General features: G+C 28.8%; 2 protein-coding genes across 4 annotated transcripts in view; one reads left to right on the forward strand and one right to left on the reverse strand.

Annotated features, from left to right (window-relative positions):
• Window positions 1-6,946, forward strand: part of LOC107449010 (uncharacterized) — a 36,459-nt gene extending 29,513 nt beyond the window's left edge. For 2 of the 3 annotated variants that reach the window (XM_043050840.3, XM_043050800.3), the window contains exons 15-17: window positions 621-766; window positions 3,595-3,736; window positions 5,118-6,946. In XM_043050840.3, the coding sequence (XP_042906774.1) occupies window positions 621-766; window positions 3,595-3,736; window positions 5,118-5,121 (292 nt within the window). In that variant the 3' untranslated portion in view covers window positions 5,122-6,946. Of the gene's footprint in view, window positions 1-620; window positions 767-3,594; window positions 3,741-5,117 lie in introns of those variants that run through there. The other variant, XM_071179874.2, reaches the window with a different exon arrangement.
• LOC107449009 (BOS complex subunit NOMO3) lies at window positions 6,939-23,985 on the reverse strand. The gene is made up of 7 exons (XM_016064401.4): window positions 23,496-23,985; window positions 18,672-18,900; window positions 17,117-17,680; window positions 14,667-16,408; window positions 12,742-13,000; window positions 9,615-9,725; window positions 6,939-7,589 (listed from the first exon to the last, which is right to left on the reverse strand). The coding sequence occupies exons 1-7, from the start codon at window positions 23,630-23,632 to the stop codon at window positions 7,140-7,142; spliced, it is 3,492 nt and encodes a 1,163-aa protein (XP_015919887.3). The 5' UTR covers window positions 23,633-23,985; the 3' UTR covers window positions 6,939-7,139.
• Window positions 23,986-24,139: the final 154 nt, after the last annotated feature.

Below are 24,139 nucleotides of genomic sequence, written 5' to 3' on the forward strand. Positions count from 1 at the left end.
TTTACAACGACAATGCTATTAATTACTTCCGGAAAATCCTGAAAAAGAGAGAAAAGCAATCGACATTGAACATGTTCTTCAACGCCCCATAAGCAAAAAATGAAAAGGACTGGCTAATATGCAAGGCTATATGTATATATTATTTTTTAAGAAACTTACTAAGAAATTATACATTTTTTAAAATTTAATTTTTAGGGTCTCCTGAACGAATTAATCGATTTCGCATAGAAGTCTATGGTGAATCGATAATCGGTTAATGAACAATTTGGATAGCGAACATAGTCTTGGAACAGATTATGCTCGTTAACCGATCACCCACTGTATATTAATTGCATAATTTTTTATAAGATTGGATTGTCATTGCTCACGCAACTAAATAAATACATTAAAACATATTATATTATTTATATGATTTAAATGCTCAATTTGCATTTTAATATTGCAACAGAAAGTATATCCATGAATATAATACAAAAAGGCATCCTTTCTGAAAAGTCATATAGTTTTGTTATTTTTGATGCAATTCTGCCTGGTTTAACTTTGCATTTGTATTTTTATTTATATGTGTGCCTGGTGTTTGTTTTTATTAAATTTGTGACAAGGTTTTCTTATCTTTTCAGTTTTGTCTTTCATGATTTTATGAGCATCAAAGTTGAAGATAAGGTCTCATATCCATTAGAAGGTTTAGATTTATCCTCGTTCTCATCTGGACCATTTTCTGAAGATCTCATGTATGATTTGCAATCTTGTGTGTGCCACTTTGGTGGTAAGTTATTTAAAAAAATTTATATTACATTCAAAATATTCTAGTTTATTAACATTATTTCCAAATAGTGCAATAAGTTATCAAACATCATGACATCAGTAAAATTTTCTAATATGAAGACAATTTTATTTCTTTGTCATTCCCACTTGAAATGGAAATAATCAAAACTTCAGTTTTTAATATTCTGTTTTAAGAACTCTTCTTTTATGTACTAAATATTAGTATTTACTTTCCATTAACTATTTTTAATCCTGTGCATGTGGGACCGGGAAAGCATGGTTGGCACGTTTGTGAGAACGGAATTTCCTATCCAGCCAGCCGAAGACTCCCCTTGTCATAAATGATGACTGGTTCACGTTAAATCAGACGGATCACTAAGTCCTCCATGTTTCCATTACAAATTATACATCTGGAGGTATTGAATTGGAGATAGGTCCTCTGTTTCAGGTCAAAATTACGATCTGTGGATGTATGAATGGGTCTGCCCTAGAAATGGGTGAGGCAAAAGTCGAATTCTTGGCCATAGCTGGAGCCACTAGAAAGCAAGAACAATCGCACCCCCTCTGTCTTAAAGACCGACAGCAACAATCCCGTTCATGTTTCTTTAAGTTAGCAGTCTTATCAAACTAATGCCTGGTTTGCAGTATTTCAGGTTTATTTTCGTGAATTAAAAATATTTACAGGGATAGAGAAAACTGGGAATTATCTTATTTTATTTTATAACCGTCGCCCAATTTTATGGGTTTACGACTACTAATGTTCAACTCCGTCTCCTTGTAATTTTGATCCCAATCCAGAAGACAAGGGAACTCCTGGATCAAGTATTGGGAGAAATTTGCCTTCATGGAGGACTTTTTGAGGGTGCTAACCCGCATTTACGTTACATGGGGAGGAAGACCACAAGAACCTCCCACGGTTAGCCTGTCGGCAAGGGGACTCTAACCCATGATCCCTCTACCACCGAGGATATTTTACTTCAGCACTGTGGTCGGTGCAAGCCAGAACTGGGAATTATCAGGGAATTTATTGATTCGGGATATTGCAGGGAATGTCTCTAAACTCTTAGTAAAACAGAGAAAAGTTTTAAAACAAGAAGCGATCACCTACTGCTTTAATCTGCTAGCAGTGTTTTACAAAGTATGATGCAAACTAGTTTTCTCCCTTTTTTTCCCCCAGTTATAGCTATGGTCCTAAAGTTGCTGGCATCATTTCCTATTTAACACCATTGTGTGGGACTTTTCCAAGCTGCTTAATGAGAAGGCAAAGCCAAGGGATGAGGGCTCATATCCACCTTGAAATAGAAACATTTTTCAATTGTTTGTTTTTTACTTTTTTATTTATGTTACTCTTTTAAATATTTGAGCGATATCTTTTTTCCCTGAACAAAAAGTTTTTTTTTCACTACTAAAAAATTATAAACGAACAAAATAATAGTAAAATCGAGAAGTTATTTTATTTTGTTTTTATTTCTCCCCTATAGGGTGCACATATATTATGCTTAGAATGGGTTTAAATTTTTCTTTTTCCATGAGGTTGTAAAAGGGAAAGCCACTTTTAGTATAGTCGTTTACCTCTCACTAAAGTAGTCACATATTTTGATCCTGATGTTGCAACTATGACTGATTTAGCTGCATCACGAATAAAATGTCTACTAACGATTTTACTAGGAAATGAATCAGTCAATGGTCTGACAGGACATAAAGCCTAATGTGAGTATAAAAATGCATGCTATCAAGCTCATATTTTAAAACTGAAAAAAATTTAGTAGGAATGAGAGCTGTTTTGGTGTGTTGAAACACATTAAGGATTCAGATAACATATCCAAAGTTATAAAGTTTGTCATGAGTCTCATGGTAATGCAAATGTTGAGAGAGGTTTCTCTGTTAACACACGTTTCTCGGAAATTTCAAAGATGAGATTATCAAAGAATGGTATGAAATACAATTATTTCCACTGTCCAATTATTTTCGAAATATTCATTTTCTGATTAATAAAAGTTCAGAAGAAGAAAAAAATTTGTGCAAGCAGAATAGGAAAATCTGACAATTAAAACATACAAAATTAAAATAAGAGAGAGAGAGAGAAACAGCATCAATTATGAAATAGTTAGAAACAAACATTTCAAAGATTAAGGAAGATACCACCAAAGATATAAATATGGACATGGAACAGATTGTTTCTCTAAATAAATACATTTTAAATTAATAAATATTCGTTAGAATTTTGAACACGGGTTTCTTATTTTTGTTTATTTATTTATATTTATACAGGAAAGTAACATTTCATATTGGCAATTTTATTATAATATACGTAATATATTTAATACACATTTGCAGTAGTGACTGTTGGTATATACCTTATTTTCGAATGCATGTTTATATTACAATATTAATCTGCCCATATTATTTGATTTTTCTCTATTTGATTACGTATTTTAAATAACATATTTTTTAATTTATAAAAATTGAATTTTAAATATCGTGTATGATGCGGGGTAACTCTTGAACTTACAGGGAAGGAATTTGAAAATTCACAGTGGGCATCCTGATTTAATTAAAAATGTGTACTTTTTACATTATACCCCTATATATAATATGTTACAAGCAACTAGTTTTATTTTTATTGTATGAATTCTGTTGTTTTCTGATTAATTGATGATAAACTTATCTAATTGTGTCGAAAAATTGGGTTTTACAATGCTTATTCTGTTCTATCAGTTTTTATTTTTCTTTTATTTATTTTTTTCTTTTTATAAATATTCCATATTTTATAATAATAAAACTTATCCTAAAACTAATTAAATTTTTTTCCGCCTTATACTTTAAAAGGTGTTAGTGCTGGTCATTACACTTCTTACTCAAAACATGCTACAAGTAATGAATGGTACTATTATAATGATGAGAATGTTAAAAAAGAAGCTCCAAATACAGAAGAGTGTGTTAATGAATATATTTTCTTCTATCAGAAGAGGTAAGTTTGTAACACCCTTAAAAAAGTAGTTATGGTTTTAATTAATAAAATTTTTAAAGATGGGTATGTACTGATTTTTATTTTTATAAATCAGATACAACTAAGTATCAGTTGCAAAAATCCGGTACTACAAGTATGAAATACATATTTGCCATTATTTAGATCATAAATAAAAGTGGGAATTAAAAAACCTAAGTAAATGTGTTGACATAAAATAGCAATAATTTTTTAACCCCGGAACTTTTTAGACGATTCCCGCTTAACTTCGTAAATCACCTCAAATTTTCCGGAACTGTCATTTTGTTGCTAAATCGGAGAAAATGTCACCACATCAAGTCTTCCATTAAAAATATATTAGCCTTGATTTTCTCTCTAAATTACATCAGAATTATGAGACTCTCTTTCAAATTTTCTAATTAAACTTTATTTCATCATTAGCTTTCCAAATTTTTTCTAAAAATTTTTCCCCATTTTCGATTTATAAAGATTATGAAGAAAGGTTATAGAAAAATTTTGTGAGTATTTATTTCTTATGTTTAATATATCACTCAGTGGCAACACTTAAAAAAACATGCGTTTTGAACTAAGAACAGATGTAAATATGAAAATGCACATTCTTTTCAGCAGCAATACTAGCACAACTCATAATTCAACTTGAAGGTAATCTTCGTTTAAGCAAACTAAAGCATTTCTTATGCATTTTCCATAGCAATGAAAACTTTAAACCCACTTGTCTCAAAACATGATTTTTTCAGTTGTGCTGCTATTGCAGCCCATGAGCGATATAGTTGCTCCCATGATAAGATTTATTTTCAAATATCATTGTAACTTAGGTAACTATAATTGTAATAGAAAACCGTCAGACCGTAAACACATTATTTTAAGGGAATAAAAGATAAAAAATTTATCTTAATGGATTTCAATTTTTCAAACAGCATTCATTAATAATCTTTTTACCTACAAAAGTAAATTCCTAAACTGCTAAATTAGAACTTTCTGATTGTATTGCTGTTTAAAAAGTGAAACTCAAGCTAGACAAGTAAAAAAAGTTAAGCCTTAAAGGTTACGCAATCTTTTCATAATGGTTTATTAATAGGACTTTAATATTTTGCCAAAAATGTATATAAGTTTACCCTTTTCAATAAAACTTATTTATTTAAAACCTTCCTAAAATTGAAAAAAGCTTTTTTTATTTATTATAATGTGTTACACAGTAATAGCATTACAATAGGCGACTAAGTTTTATAGTTATAAACTTTGCCAGTTGTTTAATTTGGCAGTGTATGCATCTGGGTCTGAGTTTTGATATGAAAGAAAAAAAGTTTAGTTTTATTTAAATAACTCGTTTGAATTAAAATGTATTATTATTCTTACTTTTCAGGTAGCATTTCAGTGCATCAACCTGAAATGTAGCTATAAGCTCAGAAGGAAAATGTAATTTGATGAAAAAAATTTTTAGAAGTCAGTACTCACTTGCAAGTCCAAGGTTCATTAGATTGTAAATGTGTGCTTGGTGTTGCAACAAAATGGGACTAATGTTTAAAATATTCTGTCAACTTTCTTGTCTTTATGAATCAAGCAGTATTATATTTTGTATGAATTTAATAGGGTACAGATTTTAAAAAAAAATAAGGCTAGTTAATAATTGAATTATCAGATGTCTCATAATTTTCTTAAATATTAATTTAAATTACATTTAAGTATTCATTTAAATGTAATTTTGTTTGTTTATGAAATAATTCCTATAAAAATTAAAGCTCATGTAAATAACTTAAATGTGTGTGAATCATTTCCATTAAATACCTTAATATAGTAGCACCTATTCTATTAGTAAGTATATTATTTTGTGTAATTTAATTTTCATATTTAGATTAAAAAATATTGTCAATGATGCTATCATTTTTTTTTCCAGCTATTATAAAATTGTTTGTTTACTTTGTGTCTGAAAAAGAAATATCTGTACTCTGTATTCATGCATTTTCTCAGTGCATAAAAATAACTTTAAAAAATGCTTTATTTATTTAGTACAAGATAAATGATTTTAAAAAAACTAATAAATCCTATGTGAAAAAATACTTAAAAATTTTGTACTAAAAGAAGATAACTTTTTAGTTGAAACGGTTATTAAAAGCATGCTATTGGTGTATCGCTATATATATAAGTGCAATGATCAACATCAGTATGTTTTAACAGAATATCCACATAATTTATTACATTTCATAGTAATAATATCCAAAATATATAATTTAATGTCTCCTAATTGCATGATATACAAGCATGGGATACATTTTTCTAATGTAGCACAGCTTTTTATAGCTAAAATGTCTGGCATTCTTAGAATGATACAAAATCAATCATCTTAACGTCATTAATAAAGTAAAGCTATTTTGCCCTCTTTCCTTAAATTTTACGTTATCCTGTCTCAAGGATATATTTTAAAACATCCAGTGTGTTTCTTACAGTTCATTAAGTTTATTGTTTACTAGTGAAACTTATTCTCTAGTTAAGAGATTATACCTAAATGCAAAAATACATTAGAATGGTTAACTGATCTTAACTCATAGCTTTGTGTTTATTTATTGATAGCCTTAGTTCTAAAAAAATTATTTTATTCAACTGATAACCATTTTTTCAAAAAACCAGGAACTTAAAAGGAAGGGAAACTGTTCGAATGCATTAAGTTTAAATTCAGATAAACTGAAAATAGTTATTGTAAAAAACAATCAAAAATTCTCCATTACTTCTAACCTTAAAAGGAAAATTTTCATGTACCTCGATGAAAGACATATAAAAAAAAATAAATCATAACTGCTGTTTACTTTTTGACTTTTAACTTTTTTTTTATTCACAAATTAAAGCAAAAATAATTATAGAAACTTTCCCAATATGTTTGGTCTTGTATGCTAAAAAAAATATTTGTCGTGTTATTTTGTATGACAAAAAAATTTTGATTTTAAGACATAGAAGCATGGTGTGGAAAAGACTGTACTGTATGTTCAATATTTGTCCATCCAAAGCATTGCAAATTGTGTTCACTTGTAGTCATCCTTATCTAACTATTAACTTCATCAACAAATTGTAATCTTTATTTATGTCATCTGTTATGTTATTGACTATGTGATATATGTTTTAATATAAATAAAGTATGGGTTCCTTTTTTCATGTTAAATGCTTAGAATAGATAATAAATCATTTTTCAACATTTTAAAATTTACTTGTTTATTTTATTCAAGACATAAAGACATTTTTTTTAAAAAATTGATGCAATATGCTGATTTATAAATAACATATTTTTAACATAAATAATTTAAGAAAGTTTTCAACATATGTTTCACAATGCAATTTACTGATTCATGGTGCATATGATATAAATTTAACAAAATTTTAATGTCTTTTTTCTAATCTATTGAATCCTCTTTGGTCTAGTCTTCTTTCTTAAATTTAAACTATCTGATGAAGTTTCTGTAGAAGATTGAGCTTTCCCTGGATTGGAAAAAGATGAAAGTAAAAGAAAAAGGTTTGTGAAAAGTGGTATGAGCTTTGTATAGTTGTATGCTAATATGAGACATATAATTGTAAAAGGTAGCGCTAAAAATGAGCCTTGAGTTACTTCTTGTTCAACTGATTTAACTCTTGGTTGGAATGTCATAGTAAAATGATAAAATGTTGTATTGGCACAAAATGTAACAGATGGTTGCTCTAAGAAATAAGAATTGCTTGGTAATGATGATTCCAACTGTAAGGTATACACTTTGTTATCTATTGGCATTGCAGGCAAATAAAAGAAGTTACTTTGTCCTAATGTCAACGAATGCACTACTTGATCAGGAATATCTTCTCTATATAAGCGAACCTTGAAAAGAGAAAAGTATATTTACAATTCAAAAAAATAGAGATCTATTTATAATCATTTAGTGATCAAAAAGATACTTGTTTTAAACATGTATTTTTGAAAGCAAACTAAATAGTTTCCTACTTAACTCTCTTGAAGACTTTTCTTAGCGGCAGTGTTAAGTTCTTAAAGGTACTTATTTTTGATTTACGTTTTTTAAAAGCCCTTAAAGGTGCTTTTTTTATTCGGTGTTTGTAAAACGTGCTTAATTTTCTATTTTTTAAAAATATTTTTTTTTATTTTCCGTATCGCTTGTTGCTCTAAATTACAAAAAAATAAAGCATTATTTTCACTGCAATATTTATCAGAAACTAGTTATATCATCATGATTATGTCAAGTTTTTGAAAATGTTATTGATTTTATGTATATACAATTAAATACTTTAAATGATAGAAAAAATAATTTTTATTGTTGCACAGATCCTAATTATGATTTTTTTTGGAAGGTGATTAAAAATATTTTTTAAGTGCTTGAAAAGTACTCAAAAGGTGTTTATTTTTTTATTGAAAAACTAGCTAAGCGCCCTGATTGAACTGAAACTCGCTATAAAAGTTTTTAATTCTCAATAAACATAACCTTGTTATTTTCTGATTTTTACTTATAATATGTAAGACATTTACTTGTTGCCAAATTAATTTTGCTAAACCAAGAAACAAAATTTTGAAAAAACTATACATAAATGTACAAGTTACAAAAATATTGGCATTTTATAATGCTGATTTATATATTATTGAAACTAAGCTACTGATACACAATCTGTTTATGACAATGATACGTTAATAAAATAAAACTAAATCCATAATAAATGTAAGATTGGCCCATCTTTAATTAAAAATCTAGTATTTTATTTTAGACACCTGTATAAAAATATTTAAAAGTCTGAAAGTGAAGACCCAACATTACTAAATTACGTTTAAAATCATTCATATATATAATCTAAAACAAGTGTTTTCATAACCTAAAAGGCAAAAACTCGAAAACAAGTCTCTTAAAAGTGCTAGGTTTGCCACCACAGTTTAGATTTATTATATTTTAAAGTGTACTGGCTAAGTGAATCTGACAAATTAATAATCAGAAAAAAAAACATAACTGATATATATTATAAAACTAAGCATTTATGAAAATTTTTAACCTGTTAAGTTAGCCTATTTTTTACAATTTTAACAAAAGAACATGCAATGCTTGACAGTTAGAAAATGGTCTAAGAGTAAATAGTTCAATGTATTATATGCAAAAAGTAGTACTGGTTTGAGATTTTTTATTCACAATACAATTATTGTTACTAATTTTTAATGTCTTTAAAAAAATTACTACTAAATTTGCATTATGAAGAATAATTCAGTATCTGACAGATTTATTCAACTTCATTTGCTCAGGAAGTAAAAACGTATCTCCCTATATTAGTTAATAACTCACCTAAAAATTTGAAGCTTAACTGATGTAATAATAATAAACATGATTCAAATAAAAACTGCATAATTACTATATCATAAAATCAATCACATGGTATGTTTTGTTGGAATTCTAATTAACTCAAGGGAAACAGAAAATATATATATACAAACACACACATTTATATACCGGCATATAAATATATATGCTAAGCATAAATACAAGTATAGGTAGGAAAAATATTTTGTCATATTGATTTTCAGAAAGATCATAATCAAATCACTGTGCTTCCCTATTTATGTTAGAGATTTTTTAAAAGAAAATCTTACTAGTCTTCTTGTTCGCATGATACAAGGGAGTATTTAACTATATATAGCAGATTGTATCTGCTAGTTTCCCAACGGGATTTCTTATTTCCTTAAGAAAAAAATTTATGATAAAGTTTCGTTCTGAATAATGAATTAAGAAAGAGAATGTAAACAAAGGAGATAATATAAAGAGCTTATGTATTAATTTATATATTGACAAGAGAAAAAAATATCAGTTCACTTGCAAGTTTTGAAATTGTGTACCACAAAATATAAAATACTTACTTTTAAAGTACTTAAATATTCTTGATTTGTGATAACATTTCCACTTACATCCAACTGGCCATAGTAACGAAAGACTATCAACCTCACTCCAGTTATGTCCCCATCAGAAACCTAATTGAGTAATTAAGTTCAAACAATTATAAATATTTGCATATTTATAGTTCTATAACTCAAAATCTAATACGGTTACAAGATTTTGAACTAGATAATTTAAAGAAAAATTTTGCTAGTTTTCAACAAGTATACTACCAAGAATAATAATAAAAAATTGTCTTCATATACTATGTAAGTATATTATATGTTTTTAAAAGTTGGAGAAGCATTCTTACATGCCTCTTTGAACTTTTTTAATTAATTTATTTATAACTGGTGAAATAAATATTAAAGAAATATTTTATTTTTTTTGTACTGGTACTAATTTACCTGTTGCAGTTTAGTTTAAGGTGATTAAAATTTAATTTTTACAATTTAACTTATGTGACTCGGTGTAAAACTATAATATAATTAAAAATTATAATGGGAAAAAATATCAATAATTTAAAACAGAACTATCCATGAATGAAAGTGGTGCTCACAACTTGTGCCAATTACATCAAAAATACAATGCTCAAAACAACAGGATATTGTAAGCCTTGTATAAAATAAAGGTATGTATAAGCAAATGTTTTTTTTTTTATATATTTTGCAAAAAAATGGAAGAAGATAGTCATAAATGCAAATTTTTCGTATTTTCAAACTTGCAGTATGCAAATTTTGAGTTTGATCTTGAAGACAATGCTTTAGCTGCAGCGAATTTGATTTGGCTTTCAACTTAATGTAAGACAAAGCGGAAAAGAATGATCGACATTCAGTAATCGAAATGTTCGATGAGTGTGCTGTCTCAATGCAAGTCATTTAACCAAATCAGAAACAAGGAGAGTTGTTGGCTAGTTAGAGGGGGGGCATAACACAAGTCAAAGTAGCAGAAGCCATTGGAGTTTCACAAAGTGTGATTTCCAGGATCTGAAACCGTTTTGGGGAGACTGGAAATGCAGGCCGAAGATGTGCAACAACGCCCAATGAAGACCGTTATTTAACGCTAATGGCTCTGAGACACCAAAATGTGAATGCCACTCTTCTTCAACAACACCTTCGCTCAGCTACTGGCACCACAGTTTTGACACAAACTGTCCAAAACCACTTTTCGCTGTAGGTCTGTATGCTCGCCGACCAATGGTGTGTATCATGTTAACAGCAAAACATCATTGCACCTGCAGGAAGTATAACAGAGCATGTGAACTGGAGGAGAAATAAATGGCGCAGTATTCTTTTTCCGACGAGTCTCATTTTTCTGTTCATCCTGACAATAGGCGTATTTTCATTTGGAGGGAACGTGGCACTAGAAACAAACCTGCGTTTATGCACGAAAGTGTAAGATTTGAGGGTAGGGGAGTGATGGTCTATGCTGGCATGACCATTGATGGGTGCACCGATATCCATATTATTTGAAACGGAGCTCTAACCGATCGCCGATATAGGGATGAGATCCTGAGACCTATTATAATCTCTTACGCTGCAACGAAAGTGTAAGATCTGAGGGTGGGGGAGTGATGGTCTATGCTATGGCATGGTCATTGACGGGTGCACCGATCTCCATATTATTTGAAACGGAGCTCTAACCGATCGCCGATATAGGGATGAGATCCTGAGACCTATTATAATCTCTTACGCTGCAACGAAAGTGTAAGATCTGAGGGTGGGGGAGTGATGGTCTATGCTATGGCATGGTCATTGACGGGTGCACCGATCTCCATATTATTTGAAACGGAGCTCTAACCGGTCGCCGATATAGGGATGAGATCCGGAGACCTATTATAATCCCTTACGCTGTAGCAATTGCAGATGACTTCATGTTAATGGACGACAACTGCGGCCACATTGTGCTAACTTAGTGAATGATTTCCTTTTGGAGTAAGGAATGATACAAATGGATTGGCCAACGTGTTATCCGGACATGAACCCAATGAGACATTCTAGACACCCCCACAAACTCTCCAAGAACTGGAAAGAACTCTTTGGGAGGAGTGAGACAGAATACCCCAGTCCCTCATTAATAACCTCATTGACTCAATGCCTAAAAGGTGTTCATTGCTAGCCGCCCGAGGAAACCATACCCCTTACTAAAAAGGATTTTCTTTTAAGGAAACATCTTTTTTCATTTGTTTTTCTCATAACCCCAAATTTTGTTTCTTTCCTTTTGTACCGAAATGCTCAATAAAATGCATTCTTTTCCTGCCAAACAAATGTCATTTTTATATTGTATGGCCTACTGACTGTGTATCAATCATTCAAAACAATTCTCCAGGTGCAAGATCAACCCCAAACCTCAATATCCTTTCATTGTTTTGAGCAGTGTATTTGTAGTATTTTGATCATTGTTTTCGACAATTATCAAGAATTTCAATAGATCTCTTTATTCCAAAGATACCACTTGAAACTGAAAATCCAGTTACTGCTTAACAATGATTGGCTCTTCTATTTAGATGTGTATTAGATAGCTTTTTTATGCTAAAGTTTATAATTATATTTTTATAAAAATTAGTCCTAAAATTGGAAAACTTTTAATTTTTATAATAAATTCTTATTTTGAAAAAATTTTACTATGCACATCTACTATATATTTACATGAAACATAGCCATTAAAATATTTGTATGTCAAAAATAATATCAAAAGCTTTCATTACCTAAAACTGATTTATCTTTTCTATTTTTATTTATTTGTTCATTTATTTTTATTTATTTATTTATTTTGAATATTCCATTCATCACATCTCAAAATCAGTTACAGTTTTATAAAATTACTTAGATAATATACAACAGAAAAAAATCTTAAGTCACAAACATACATTCTTCATACGTTACTCAATGTACACATATGTTCACTGTAAGAGTGATGAATTTAAAAATTCCCCGCTTCAATTACTAAAAAAGTTAAGTATTAAAAACAAATTGTTAGTCAAAAATCATTACTACTGATCCAAAAATAATTGGGATACTAGGAATAAAAACTTACCTTATGCAAAACAAAAATGTCACTACACAAAAAAAAAAAAATTTTGCGAGAACATTTATTAAAAGGAAACTATACCTTTACTAAAAGCTCTTTAGGTGTTGATCTTTCAATATGCTGATTAACTTCAGTTCCTGGCTTTAGATGCAACATATACTCACATCCAGGTTGGAGACCTCGAATGCGAAATGCTCCTCCAGATTCACTGAGAGCCTCTTCTTGGTATTGACTACAAGCTCCTTCTTTAACACCTACAGCTTCCACTGCAACTCCTATTTCGGCTTCACCCGTAAGTGATGTAACAACTCCATATAAACTATAAGCAACTCGTTTACCCCTGTAAAAGATCAAACTCTTACCTTATTATTTAGCATATTATCTAAGAGTTGTTTTCTGTATTCATCAGGGGTGATTATGACACAAAGTGAAAAACTTTATTATATCAAGATATCAATTTAAATACTCAGGGGTAATAGCGAGCCTAACTCAAAAATCCTGAAAATTTCTTAAGCAAAATCATTAATGACGCTCTTCAAAAAATTAATTTCTTAATAAATTTAAATCATTGAGATTTTTAAAACACGAAATTCTAAATAAATTATATGCAGCATAATTTAAATAAATAATTATGTATAAGTTTACTTTTATCTCTATTGTATCTCATATTTGTAAATATTCCAGAAGAAATATTTACAAATGAAAGCGATGACAAGTATAAATTCCAGTTCGAATATTTTTAAATGAAATATGCAAGAATTTTTATACATAAATGTGATCAATGATTTCTTGAAATTTCTGTACCTTATATTTCCAGATCGTGGTTAGAAAAAAATCTGGAAATCAGGATTTATTCCGAAGCACAATCATCTCTGAACACTATGCATGTTTTATATAATTTTTTGACAAAGATTTAAAACTAAACTACTTAAGAATTTTACACCTTTATAGAAAAAACTTACAAGAATCGTAATATTGGATTTCAAAATCGTGCGAATATGAATCGCGATATTGGATTTTAAGAATACAAAAATACAAATCATGATGTAGGATTTATAAATCGCATACATATGAATCGAAATATCTGATTTTTAAATCACATAAATATGAATTGCAATATGTAACTTTTAAATCACATATAAATACGAAAATCGATGTCTGATATTACAAACGCGGGAATAAGAATCGCAAGATTGAATTTTAAAAACATGTGAATACGAATAACAATAGTGGATTTTAAACTCACAAGTATAATCGAGATATTGGATTTCTAAATGCGTGAATACGGACCTCGATATTGATTTTAAAAACGCATAAATGAAAAATTTTATATTGGGCTTTTAAATCACGTGAATACAAATCACAATGGTTGATATTAAAATCGGGTGAAAATTAATTACGGTATTAACGGATTCTGGCATAGTTGAAACGGCGAAAATTCGACAAACCAAAATAATCAAATTGGCGAAAGAATCACTTGTGTGAAAATGTTTCATCATCGCGATTCAGTGAAAGTTTTAAAATTTAAATTTTAGATCGCAGGACAGGTGAAAATTTTGTCAGATTAAGATTCGCGGACACAGTATTCCACAAAAATTAACATGCTCTGCTCCCAGTTTCTTTACTAGGATGAGACGAAAACCCCAGAATTCCAGGGTACACCTGGAATACAATCTCCCCCTGATTCATACTTAACAGCATCTGGTTATTAAAATTATTTAATGATAAATTATTTAATTTTAAATTAAACAAAGTTGCACTTTACTCCTATATATAACACGTTTTTCGCTTATTTAAAAATGATACATTAACATACATGACTTGGAAATAATACTATTTTTAAACTAGATCGCAATTATAATCTTTTCAAAAACTTTATTTACTAATTGATATTTTTTCCTGCTGAAAAGAGTTTTTTTTTTCCACTGAGGAAGAAATTTGTCATTTCTTCATAATTTTTCCTCAAAAGATAAAAAGAATTTAAATCAATATGCAGATATTCTTACGTGATTTCAATGTTCATTTGTGCTCCCTCTTTGATGTCTATCATTTTGGAAGGAGGGTTAAAACTAAATTCCTTCAGCATTGATCTCAGAAAATATTGACCAGGTCCCAATCCAGTAAAAGACAATTTTCCATTTTTCTGTGTTACACTGTTTTTACGATAATCTGATCCTCCCGTTAGAGAAAGCAAAACACCGGCTAAAGGTGAGCCATCCTCATTTTTCACGTGAACTACAATTTCAGCAAGCTTGAAAGCCTCAAAATGTCCCATTGTGTCAAGCGGGGTAAATACATAACCTTCGATTTCAGCTTGCACTACGTAATCACTGTCATCTTCTAATGGTCCAACAATAAACATGCCAGCCTTGTCTGTTGTGGTTTCAGCATAAATATTATCTGTTGACTTTGAAATTACTTTTATATTCACTCCTTCAATAGCTGGAGTTACACTTCCATTCAAAAATAGGCCCCTTTTTCCTATTATTTCAACAGCATTTTCCAAACAATCATCTCCAACTTTAACAACTGAGCTTGGTGGACGAAACAAGAGCTGTTTTGACAAGGCTTTCAATTCAAGATCAGAATTTGGAGGAGCAAAAACAGAGAATGTGTATCTATAATAATCCCCTTTTAAGTCCAATGGTTCCTGCAGTGAAATGATATCCTCTGCAGCATTCATTTGTTTCTTTACATGAACTTTGATATCTGTTACATTTGCTTCAGTCAGTATATTTCCCGTAACTAAATGTTTAATTGGAGATAGGTTTATCTCTAAAGGATTGCTTGTATCAAACTTAAAATAATCTTTTTTGTATAAATGACATCCTACTGGAATGAAATCATATATTCCTTTTTCTGGTAAGCAAATTGCATTTTTAGATTTATGAAGTTCTATATCATGAAACTCACCAGAAGGGTACTTCACTTTAAATGCTGATGCATGCGTTAGTATAATAGTTGACTGAAAACCAGTCTGGTAGAGTTCAAGGTTTAGGATGTCTTTATCAACAATGGTGAATTTTAATGTTTTTGACTGAAAGCACCATTCATCTTTTACTAATGAAAGAATATAATTACCTGGCAAACACTTTTCGAACTCAAAATAACCCAAATCATCAGTAATTGCTTTCAGATGAGGTCTATCATGAGACAAGGGAGCCAAATCAAGCACTATATCGGAACATTTTTCTATACAGTTCACTTTTCCTTTCACCTCGGCTCGAAACTGCTTGAACTTTATGTTCAACAATGGTTCATCAATAACTTCAATAGTTTGTTTCACAGGCATAAACTTTAAACCAAAACTTGCTTCAGTTTCCGATATTTTGGGTTCCAGAGTATATTTTCCTGGTGCTGCATGCAAACAGAATGTGAAGTCTACATTAATTTGTACTATCAGTTCTTCATTATCTTTCAGTGATTTCAGAATTAAACTTCTTTCACTACGTTCTAATCCAGCAGGATATTCTTCAATAATTAGTTGGCCACATACATAGAATTTACTTACATAAATATCTGGTAACCTAGGTGTATTAGGATTTATTTTCATTTCTTTAGATTCAAAAACTAGCAATTCTTTTTTCATTTCCAAATGATATGTCCCAGCCCTCATGTTTTCCAAGTGGTAAATTCCATTTGCATCAGATACTCCATGAATTTCATCATTTATGTACACAGAAACATTCTGCAAGCTTTTCCCTTTTGGCTTTGTACCAATCCAACCACTAACACTGAAACCTTGAACCTAAAATGAAAAGGTAAAGTACCAATTAGTTCTCATATCAGCTATAAATTTAAGTTTTAGCATCTTTAGTTGCAGATTAGATGCCTTCATACATGCAAAAATTAAACATAATTTAGAATCATCTAAATATACTGTGGCACAATAGTTGTACAATAAATTTATGGAGTGAATCTGCAGCATTATCTTCACAAATACAAATTTGCCTGCAACTTCAATGCACACAGTCAGAGATTATTATCGTAAAAAAATCAACTTAATTTGATATACATGTAGCAAAATATGCAAATGTCATGTTCTTAAAATTTATGCATAAAAATTTAAAGATGTTTAAATTTAATTTGAATTTTATGCAATGATACTAAAAAATGGAATAAATTTCTATACAGTTAAGCCTACAATCAAGTAACAGAAGAAAAAAAATCCACTTTGTGGCATTCAGATTTAAAATTTTCATTGGAAACAAGTTTGGAAATGCTTAAAAAGAGCCTCAACAATTTTTACCCATATGTTTGTTTACTTTTAAAAATAAAAAGAATAATTTGCAGTGTCCTCTGCCATATTGGAAATTTTCTGCTACTAGGTATAAAATTTTGATTAAGAAATAAAGAGCATAAGAAAACAGAACTTTGTAATTTATAAGGAAAATAATAAATCTGGTGCAAGAAACATCAATAACATACTAAGTTTAAAATTAACATTTGAACTTACTTGAAAACTTTCAGGAATATGGAAGCTGCCTTCATTGATCACAAAATCTAGTTTAGGTGGTGACACATCAAACTCAATGTGCTCTCCTTTGTAAAAAGGAACTAACTTGTAGCTACCAGGAGGTAAAGAAGGAAACACAAATTTTCCATTATTGGAAGAAGTGGTGTGACATATGTATGACATGTCTAAAGTGTGGCTGAAGCCTTTTACCATATCTGTATTGCAGCCTGAGGGTGATTTAAGAGGTTTCTGAGAAAATAATAAGAAATGAACTCCTTGTATGGGTTGCCCATCACTGAATACAGAACCACTGACATCATAACCAGCTATGACAATTTTATTTCTTGTTTTATAGTTATCATCAGTAACTTGAATTTCTTCAAGTGATTGGTCAAAAAGCCAGGTCTCATGACTGCCTTCAATTTTGTATTTGCCTGGAAATAATTCAGAAAATGAATAATGTCCTCCTTTTGTACTTATTGTTTCCTTTATCACCTTTGAATTAACATCTTTTAATTTCAATTTAATCCCTACAGGACCAGTATTTCCATCTCTACTGAGAACCTGTAAAAAAAGGGCAATTAAGTTAAATCAAAAAATGGTCTGAACAGTTAAAAAGTAGATCTTGATTTATCTAATTAATTTGTTTTTTTAATTATAAGTGACTTAATAATGAAAGTGAGATTACAATTAAAATGAAATACGCCGACAAGTTTATAAGGCATATTAATATATAATATTCTTATGCAGAGTGTCAAAAATAGAATACAATTGTAAAATATAAGCTAATTTCAGTAAAAAGCATAAAATAGGAGGTAATTCAATAAATTTACCTTACATCCTCAATTCTAACAGATAGATTATTCTTAAATTTGAAGTAGTCTAAAATAAATTACAATACTGCCCAAGTTTAGAGGTAATAGCAAATTTTATTATTTGAAATTATTTTTAAAATACAACACAAAGACAGAAATGAGCTTTTAAAAAATAATCAAAATGTTGTTTGCATATGCTAGAGGTAGGTATCACATATTTGATTAGTATTGCGAAAAACAAATATTGAATTTCAGAGGCCAAAATTAACACTGACCAAAACAATAAAAACCACAGGTTAAAATTAATACTCTGACTATCATATAGAATAACCTGATGTAAATATTTTCTTTTTGGGAATAACCTGATGTTCGCTTTCGAAATAACCTGATGTAAATACTGCTCCAAATCCTTCAATTGCATAATGTTGATTTCTATGTATAGAAATTAATTTTAAAAGCAATTATTCACATTATCAAGAGTCAAGTAGATTTTAACATTTTCAGAAAATGATTAAATTTAACAGAAGAAATTTTTTTTTACTAAGAAATTAATTAGTTCGTATAAATTTAGCTTAGTAATTTAAGTTTTAAGTCTATCAGGTAATTTTTTTTTCATGAGTAGTAACAAAATGCATAAATTATAATCAAATGCATTTCATTAAAATTATTTTTTTACAAATACGTAAATATTATAGCAAATAAACAAAAAGATAACTAAGATGAAAAAAATTGATATTTACTTGTCCAGAGACAGTAAACCCTTTGAAGTTAAAGTTTATATCTTGATTTAGGCTACATGGGTCAGATTTGCCATCAACATGCAATGAAACACTACTTGGTTCAAAACTCCATCCAAGAGGTGGCTCAATTTTCAAAACATAGTCTCCTTTATCATACAAAGGTATTAAATAGTAGCCATTGTGAGGAGCACAATCTGTATGATATTTTAAACTGCCGTGTTTCGTATATCTATAACGTAAAAAAACAATGAGTAAAAAATTAAATGTAAAATTGGGAATGAAATAAGCTTCTATAAAACACATACACTTATTATTTTTTTTCTATACTAAAAATACAAAAATGAAAGTTTTGGAAGAGACACCCCAATATCGAATAATATACTGAAACAAGCCAATACAAGTTAGAAAGAAAATGTCAAATCGAAAGGACTCAGAAGAAAAATTAAAACAAGCAGGAGACAAAAAAAAGTTAAAATAGAAAAGGTGAAAAACAAAGAGAGTGAGAAGAAGAAAATGGAAAGTACAAGGATAAAAACCTTAAAGCAAATTTCTTTTAATAATATTTAAAAAAATCATTCACAATATTGCCTATGATTAGGGAAGTCTAGAACAGTTTCATTATCCACTGAAATGACCAAAGGAAAGTGCTATAATTGGTTTATTTTCCTCAACTTGAAAATAACAAATTAATGAATCACTGCAAACTCCCCAAAAAAAATATAACTTGACAAAGAGTTTCCATAAAAAAATGAATTTCTTTTAACTTTAACTTCATCTTTCCTTTATAGTTGAACTTTTAAGTTTCATAAAACGGTTGCAACCAGATGAATTTTTAAAAAAATTGCCAAGCCAAATAAAATGAAAAGTCGAAGAGAGGGAAAGATTCGTCATTCTCAACATACATCTTAGCAGGACATATACAATTAATTTTTTTTAAACTTTTTATAGCAAAGTATCAACAATTGAGTCATTATTTTTAAAAGAGAAATAAGTCCTTTCGTGTGCAAATTTTTTTTTTTTTAAATTTTCTATACGATCATGGTTACATTATAATGTCTCATCAAATTATAGTGTAAAAACCATCACCCAAATTGACTAACTTGCAAATATTTTCAAAACCATTCAAACACTAAGCCTTAAAAGCTTCAAACCAATGCCCATTCCAAATTAAACTATTCCACTTTCAAAAAATAACAGTGCAAATGTTTTTATATTTTTTTATTTCTTTTCTATCTTTTCGCAATGTTAAAATTCTTCATTTCATTAAAAATACTAATTAGTATCTTTCTCACTTTTTTCTTCTTTCTAGAAATAATGTTTTCTATGTAGGATAACAATTAATATTTATTTGTTTATTTATTAGTAGAGATTCCAATCAGAGTTCATGCTTAAAAAGAAGAAATTTTTTCCCTGGCTAAAGGTTTTCCATGTAAATTTTTACAAAAATTTCAAGAAAAGAAAAAAAGCAATATTTTAATGAAATTAATGTCTAATAAAAATATAAATTATATTTAATCCAAAAAATTAATAAGCATCATAACATTATGTAAGTTAAATTACTTTTAAATTTTAAAGATTGTAAACAATTTATTTAAAATATAAAAAGAAAGGTAAATTCAACACGTAGAAAAATATCAATGATTTAAATTTAATGATTAAAACTTGCAATTTAAATAATATAATTTTCAGAAAAATTAAATAATAATCCATTTAAAACATTAATATGAAAATCAATGATCAAGATAATTTATTTGACTTTAGATTTGGAACAGTGACAACAAAAGATATAATCATTTTAGAATTTTAAAAAAAAATTCAAGTTTTTAAACAAACTTACATAGCATTTTAAAATATATAGATCTCTGTAAAAGCAAGATTGTTTAGAATTCACAGGAAACAGATATGAAAAAATTCCAAGAACTTGATCTCAGAAGACCTGTTGTCAATTTCATTTATTTATTGAATGAAGTGCATAAACATAAAAGTTTATCCAAATTGACGGTTTAAAAAATAATTTTTTATTAAAATAATTTAATGGCCCCGGTTAAATTTTAATTAAATACTGAATTGTTAATTCAATGCAATCATTATGTAAAATATATATGTAAAAATTACAAAGCTACTAAAATAATTACAAACATAAAAAAGAAATTTTGAAAAAAAAATATCCATCCAATTTAAAAATTTAATATTTAATTATAATTAGTAACTGAGCACAATATTTCTTTAATCAGATATTAAAAAACAGAATTTTAATAAAAAATATTTGAATTACTATACATCTTTGTCAAAAGTAGATTTAATTAGTATATGGTCTTTCTCTTCAATTTACCATTTTAATAAATTCATGATCAGTAAATTTTAATATCAATCAATTTTAAATAAAATTATACACATATTACATAATTAATTTTTTTGAAATGACAAATTTAAATCATATACGAAATCTTACTTGAATTATTTTCATAAAGCAAATCAAGAGTATTAAGAATTCAGAAAATCACAAATCCAAAAAGATAGATATGAAGTCCTGAATATTTTGGGGAATAAGTGGATGATCCCTCAGACAAAATATGGCCAGTTTAAAATTTTAGTTAACTTTTATTTTTACTCAATTAAAAGATAAAAATAATGAAGTAATGAGGCTCTGTTTCTGACATACTGACAGTCCTAAGCCCGGATGAAAAACTTTAATAATAATGAACAATCCCTGAGTAATAACCAATAATGGCATTATGATACTAATGACATTATGATAACTTGAATAATAATGACATTATGACACTAATCTATAAATAAAACAGTGCACTAACACAGTCGGTTTTCCAATAATGTGCTAGTAATAGGCTGGCTTTATCAGCAAAAAAAGCAGTGACAAAGGAAAACACTATCTTCTTTTTGAGAGGAAAAAAAAATTCGTATTTTACACATGTCCCTCCAATTGTCCGAAATTCAGGAGAGCTTCAGTTCAATTCTGGAACATGGGAGTTGCAACCAGAAATTACAAGTTAACCGGAGCTCATTCTAGGCAGGATAAACAGTGCTGCCCTTTTAGACAAAAGAATCCACCCTGTTGCCCCCCCCCCCTGAAGTAAATGAGTGCCCTGATATAATAGTTTTGCCCTTTCTTTCCTCAACCCTTCTTAGTTTTTTCCCCAAACTCTACTATGGATTTCTTAAACTTTTGTTACTTTCAACTCTTTTTATTTAGTTTGTCATTGCTGTCAATACATAGGAATACATTTATATGGGAAAGGAAAAATAGCCATCACACCCCTTGTTGCACTTGTCATTGAAAGTTTGCAGTTACTTCCACTACCATTAAATCATAATTATTAATCATTTTAATTATTAAATCATAACTACAGAAACTTAAAAACATACATTTATTATTTTATTAATATACGCATGCATTTTAAATAAATTACTAAGCTACTAAATAAATTACTACCCATTAACTCAATATATATGTTAATTTATTAATAAAAATTAGGAATTAATATGATTGCTTTGCTACTTGGTAAAGAAAAAAAATTCTTTTACTAATGTTTTTTAATAGAACGTGTAAAGCCCATAGAAAGAAATTATTGCCTTTTTAGAATAATGCCCTTTTTTTAAACTTTTGCACCCTGCCTTTTTTCTGCCTAGAATGAGCTCTGAGTTAACCATAAAATATGGGAGGATTGGTACATCTACATACTACCACTGTTCTTAAATCATCGTTTTTAGAATATGGAGACAGATGAAATTGTATATATCAAGTTGCTGCCTCTCATCTGCAGAAATGCTAAAGCATATCATAAGAATATCAATAATCTATCAAGTAATCATCTGCTTGGCAATTAAATTTATTATTTTTTGTCATATTATCATGCACAATCATAAATATAAACATGAAATATTAAGTATTTTGCATAATTTGTTAAGATAAAGGTTTCCCTGACATTTTGAAGTTTTGGGGTAGATTTTTTTTCGAGACTTTTTCGTTGAATCTTTTTTTTACTAACATTTCCCAGCATTCCAGGTACGTACAAAGTACAAACCCTGTCCAATATAAAAATTTCCTCTTTTTTTTCATTCTTTAAATACTATTCATTAATTTTTAAATTTGATTTAATTCTGATTAAGATCAAATAAGGACTGTTTGTGTATTTCAGGCCTCATAGTGATCCAAAGAAAAAATCAAACTAATATTTCTCATAGGTTACTTTAATAATTTGTTAATGTAGAATTATTAATTGAGTTTTTCACACAAAATTACTAAATTCCAATAAAGTATTGTAAGGTTCAAGTAAGGCTGTATGTCTCACCCAAGTATAACCATTCATGTCAACCAATGATACCTCAAACCTCATCAAACAACAATCAATCATACTAATCATGTCAACCAACCATCATCCTTAACTTTGCACTATTAAATTTACATATTCTATATTTCAAATTTACTACCCACAACATATTCAATTAACCAAATAATAACAATAACGCAATAGCAATCTATGTAACATACTAAAACAATATAATATTAGAACTTCAATGCAAAAAATCAATTATGTAATAACTACCAATTAGATTTTATTACAATTTAGGTAGAAAATTAGAGAAATAAGAGAGCCAAAAATTTTAAAATTCTGAAATATATTAGTTCGATTTAAATAAATTTTTTCATAACATATAAAATTATCATAATAGCTAATATTTTATCGTAATATTTCAGCAAGGAAAACCATCACAAATTCTAAAAATAAAGTAAAATTTTCAAATACAAAGTTTGAAAAATAAAATGTTTAAAAGTATAAAGATTAATGTAAATAACTTATTTACAATTTTATTTCTACTCTTGAATAGTTTATAGTAAAATTCGATTTAACGAAGCCACCACATCCAAATATATCATCGCATAATATTGCGGGAGAAAGGCACAGAGAAATAAATAAAACTATTAGCAGTTCTTTTAACATTATAAATAGAATTTTATGTGAAATTTTGGAAAAGGAACATGGAAATAACTATTAATTTAAAATTTTGAACCCGTGAGAAGAACTTAGTAACTATTTGTATACGCCGGAACAGACAGTGGCCTGTTTTCGCTTCCGAATGCTTATTACTGTGCCTTTGAAGCTGTTCATTTAAATCTCAATAAATTCGTTATTTATGGTGTTATTCAGAAAAACACGTTAAATGTTAAGCATAACAAAGGAAATTTAATGTTGTTAATAAATCACATTTTAAAGCAGTCATAAATTAAGTCACCACTCTCAGTAATAGTATAAAGTCTAACTAAACCCGCAAACCAGCAAAAACTAAAACCTGCAGAATCAGGTTAAACTGAAAAAACTTTTTCGACAGTTATGTGCGTAAATGTTTATGTTAAATTGAGACTTTATGAATGAAACAGCAATATTCCATGTCTTGCAGTACAATTTAACCATGGCATGATAGTTTGAAGCCATAGCAGTATAACTGTA

The sequence above is a fragment of the Parasteatoda tepidariorum genome, chromosome 1, assembly GCF_982258835.1.
Source record: "Parasteatoda tepidariorum strain Cologne lab strain chromosome 1, Ptep-v5.0, whole genome shotgun sequence".
Classification (NCBI taxonomy): domain Eukaryota; kingdom Metazoa; phylum Arthropoda; class Arachnida; order Araneae; family Theridiidae; genus Parasteatoda; species Parasteatoda tepidariorum.

Bases quoted from the DNA above. Each gene is read 5' to 3' on its own strand.
- LOC107449009 (XM_016064401.4), bottom strand. From the start codon at position 23,632: ATGTTAAAAGAACTGCTAATAGTTTTATTTATTTCTCTGTGCCTTTCT. The intron at 16,409-17,116 runs GTAAGTTCAAAT...TTTTCATTTTAG, and splicing joins ATATTCCTGAAAGTTTTCAA to GTTCAAGGTTTCAGTGTTAG. The intron at 9,726-12,741 runs GTATAGTTTCCT...TTACTCAATTAG, and splicing joins CTAAAGAGCTTTTAGTAAAG to GTTTCTGATGGGGACATAAC.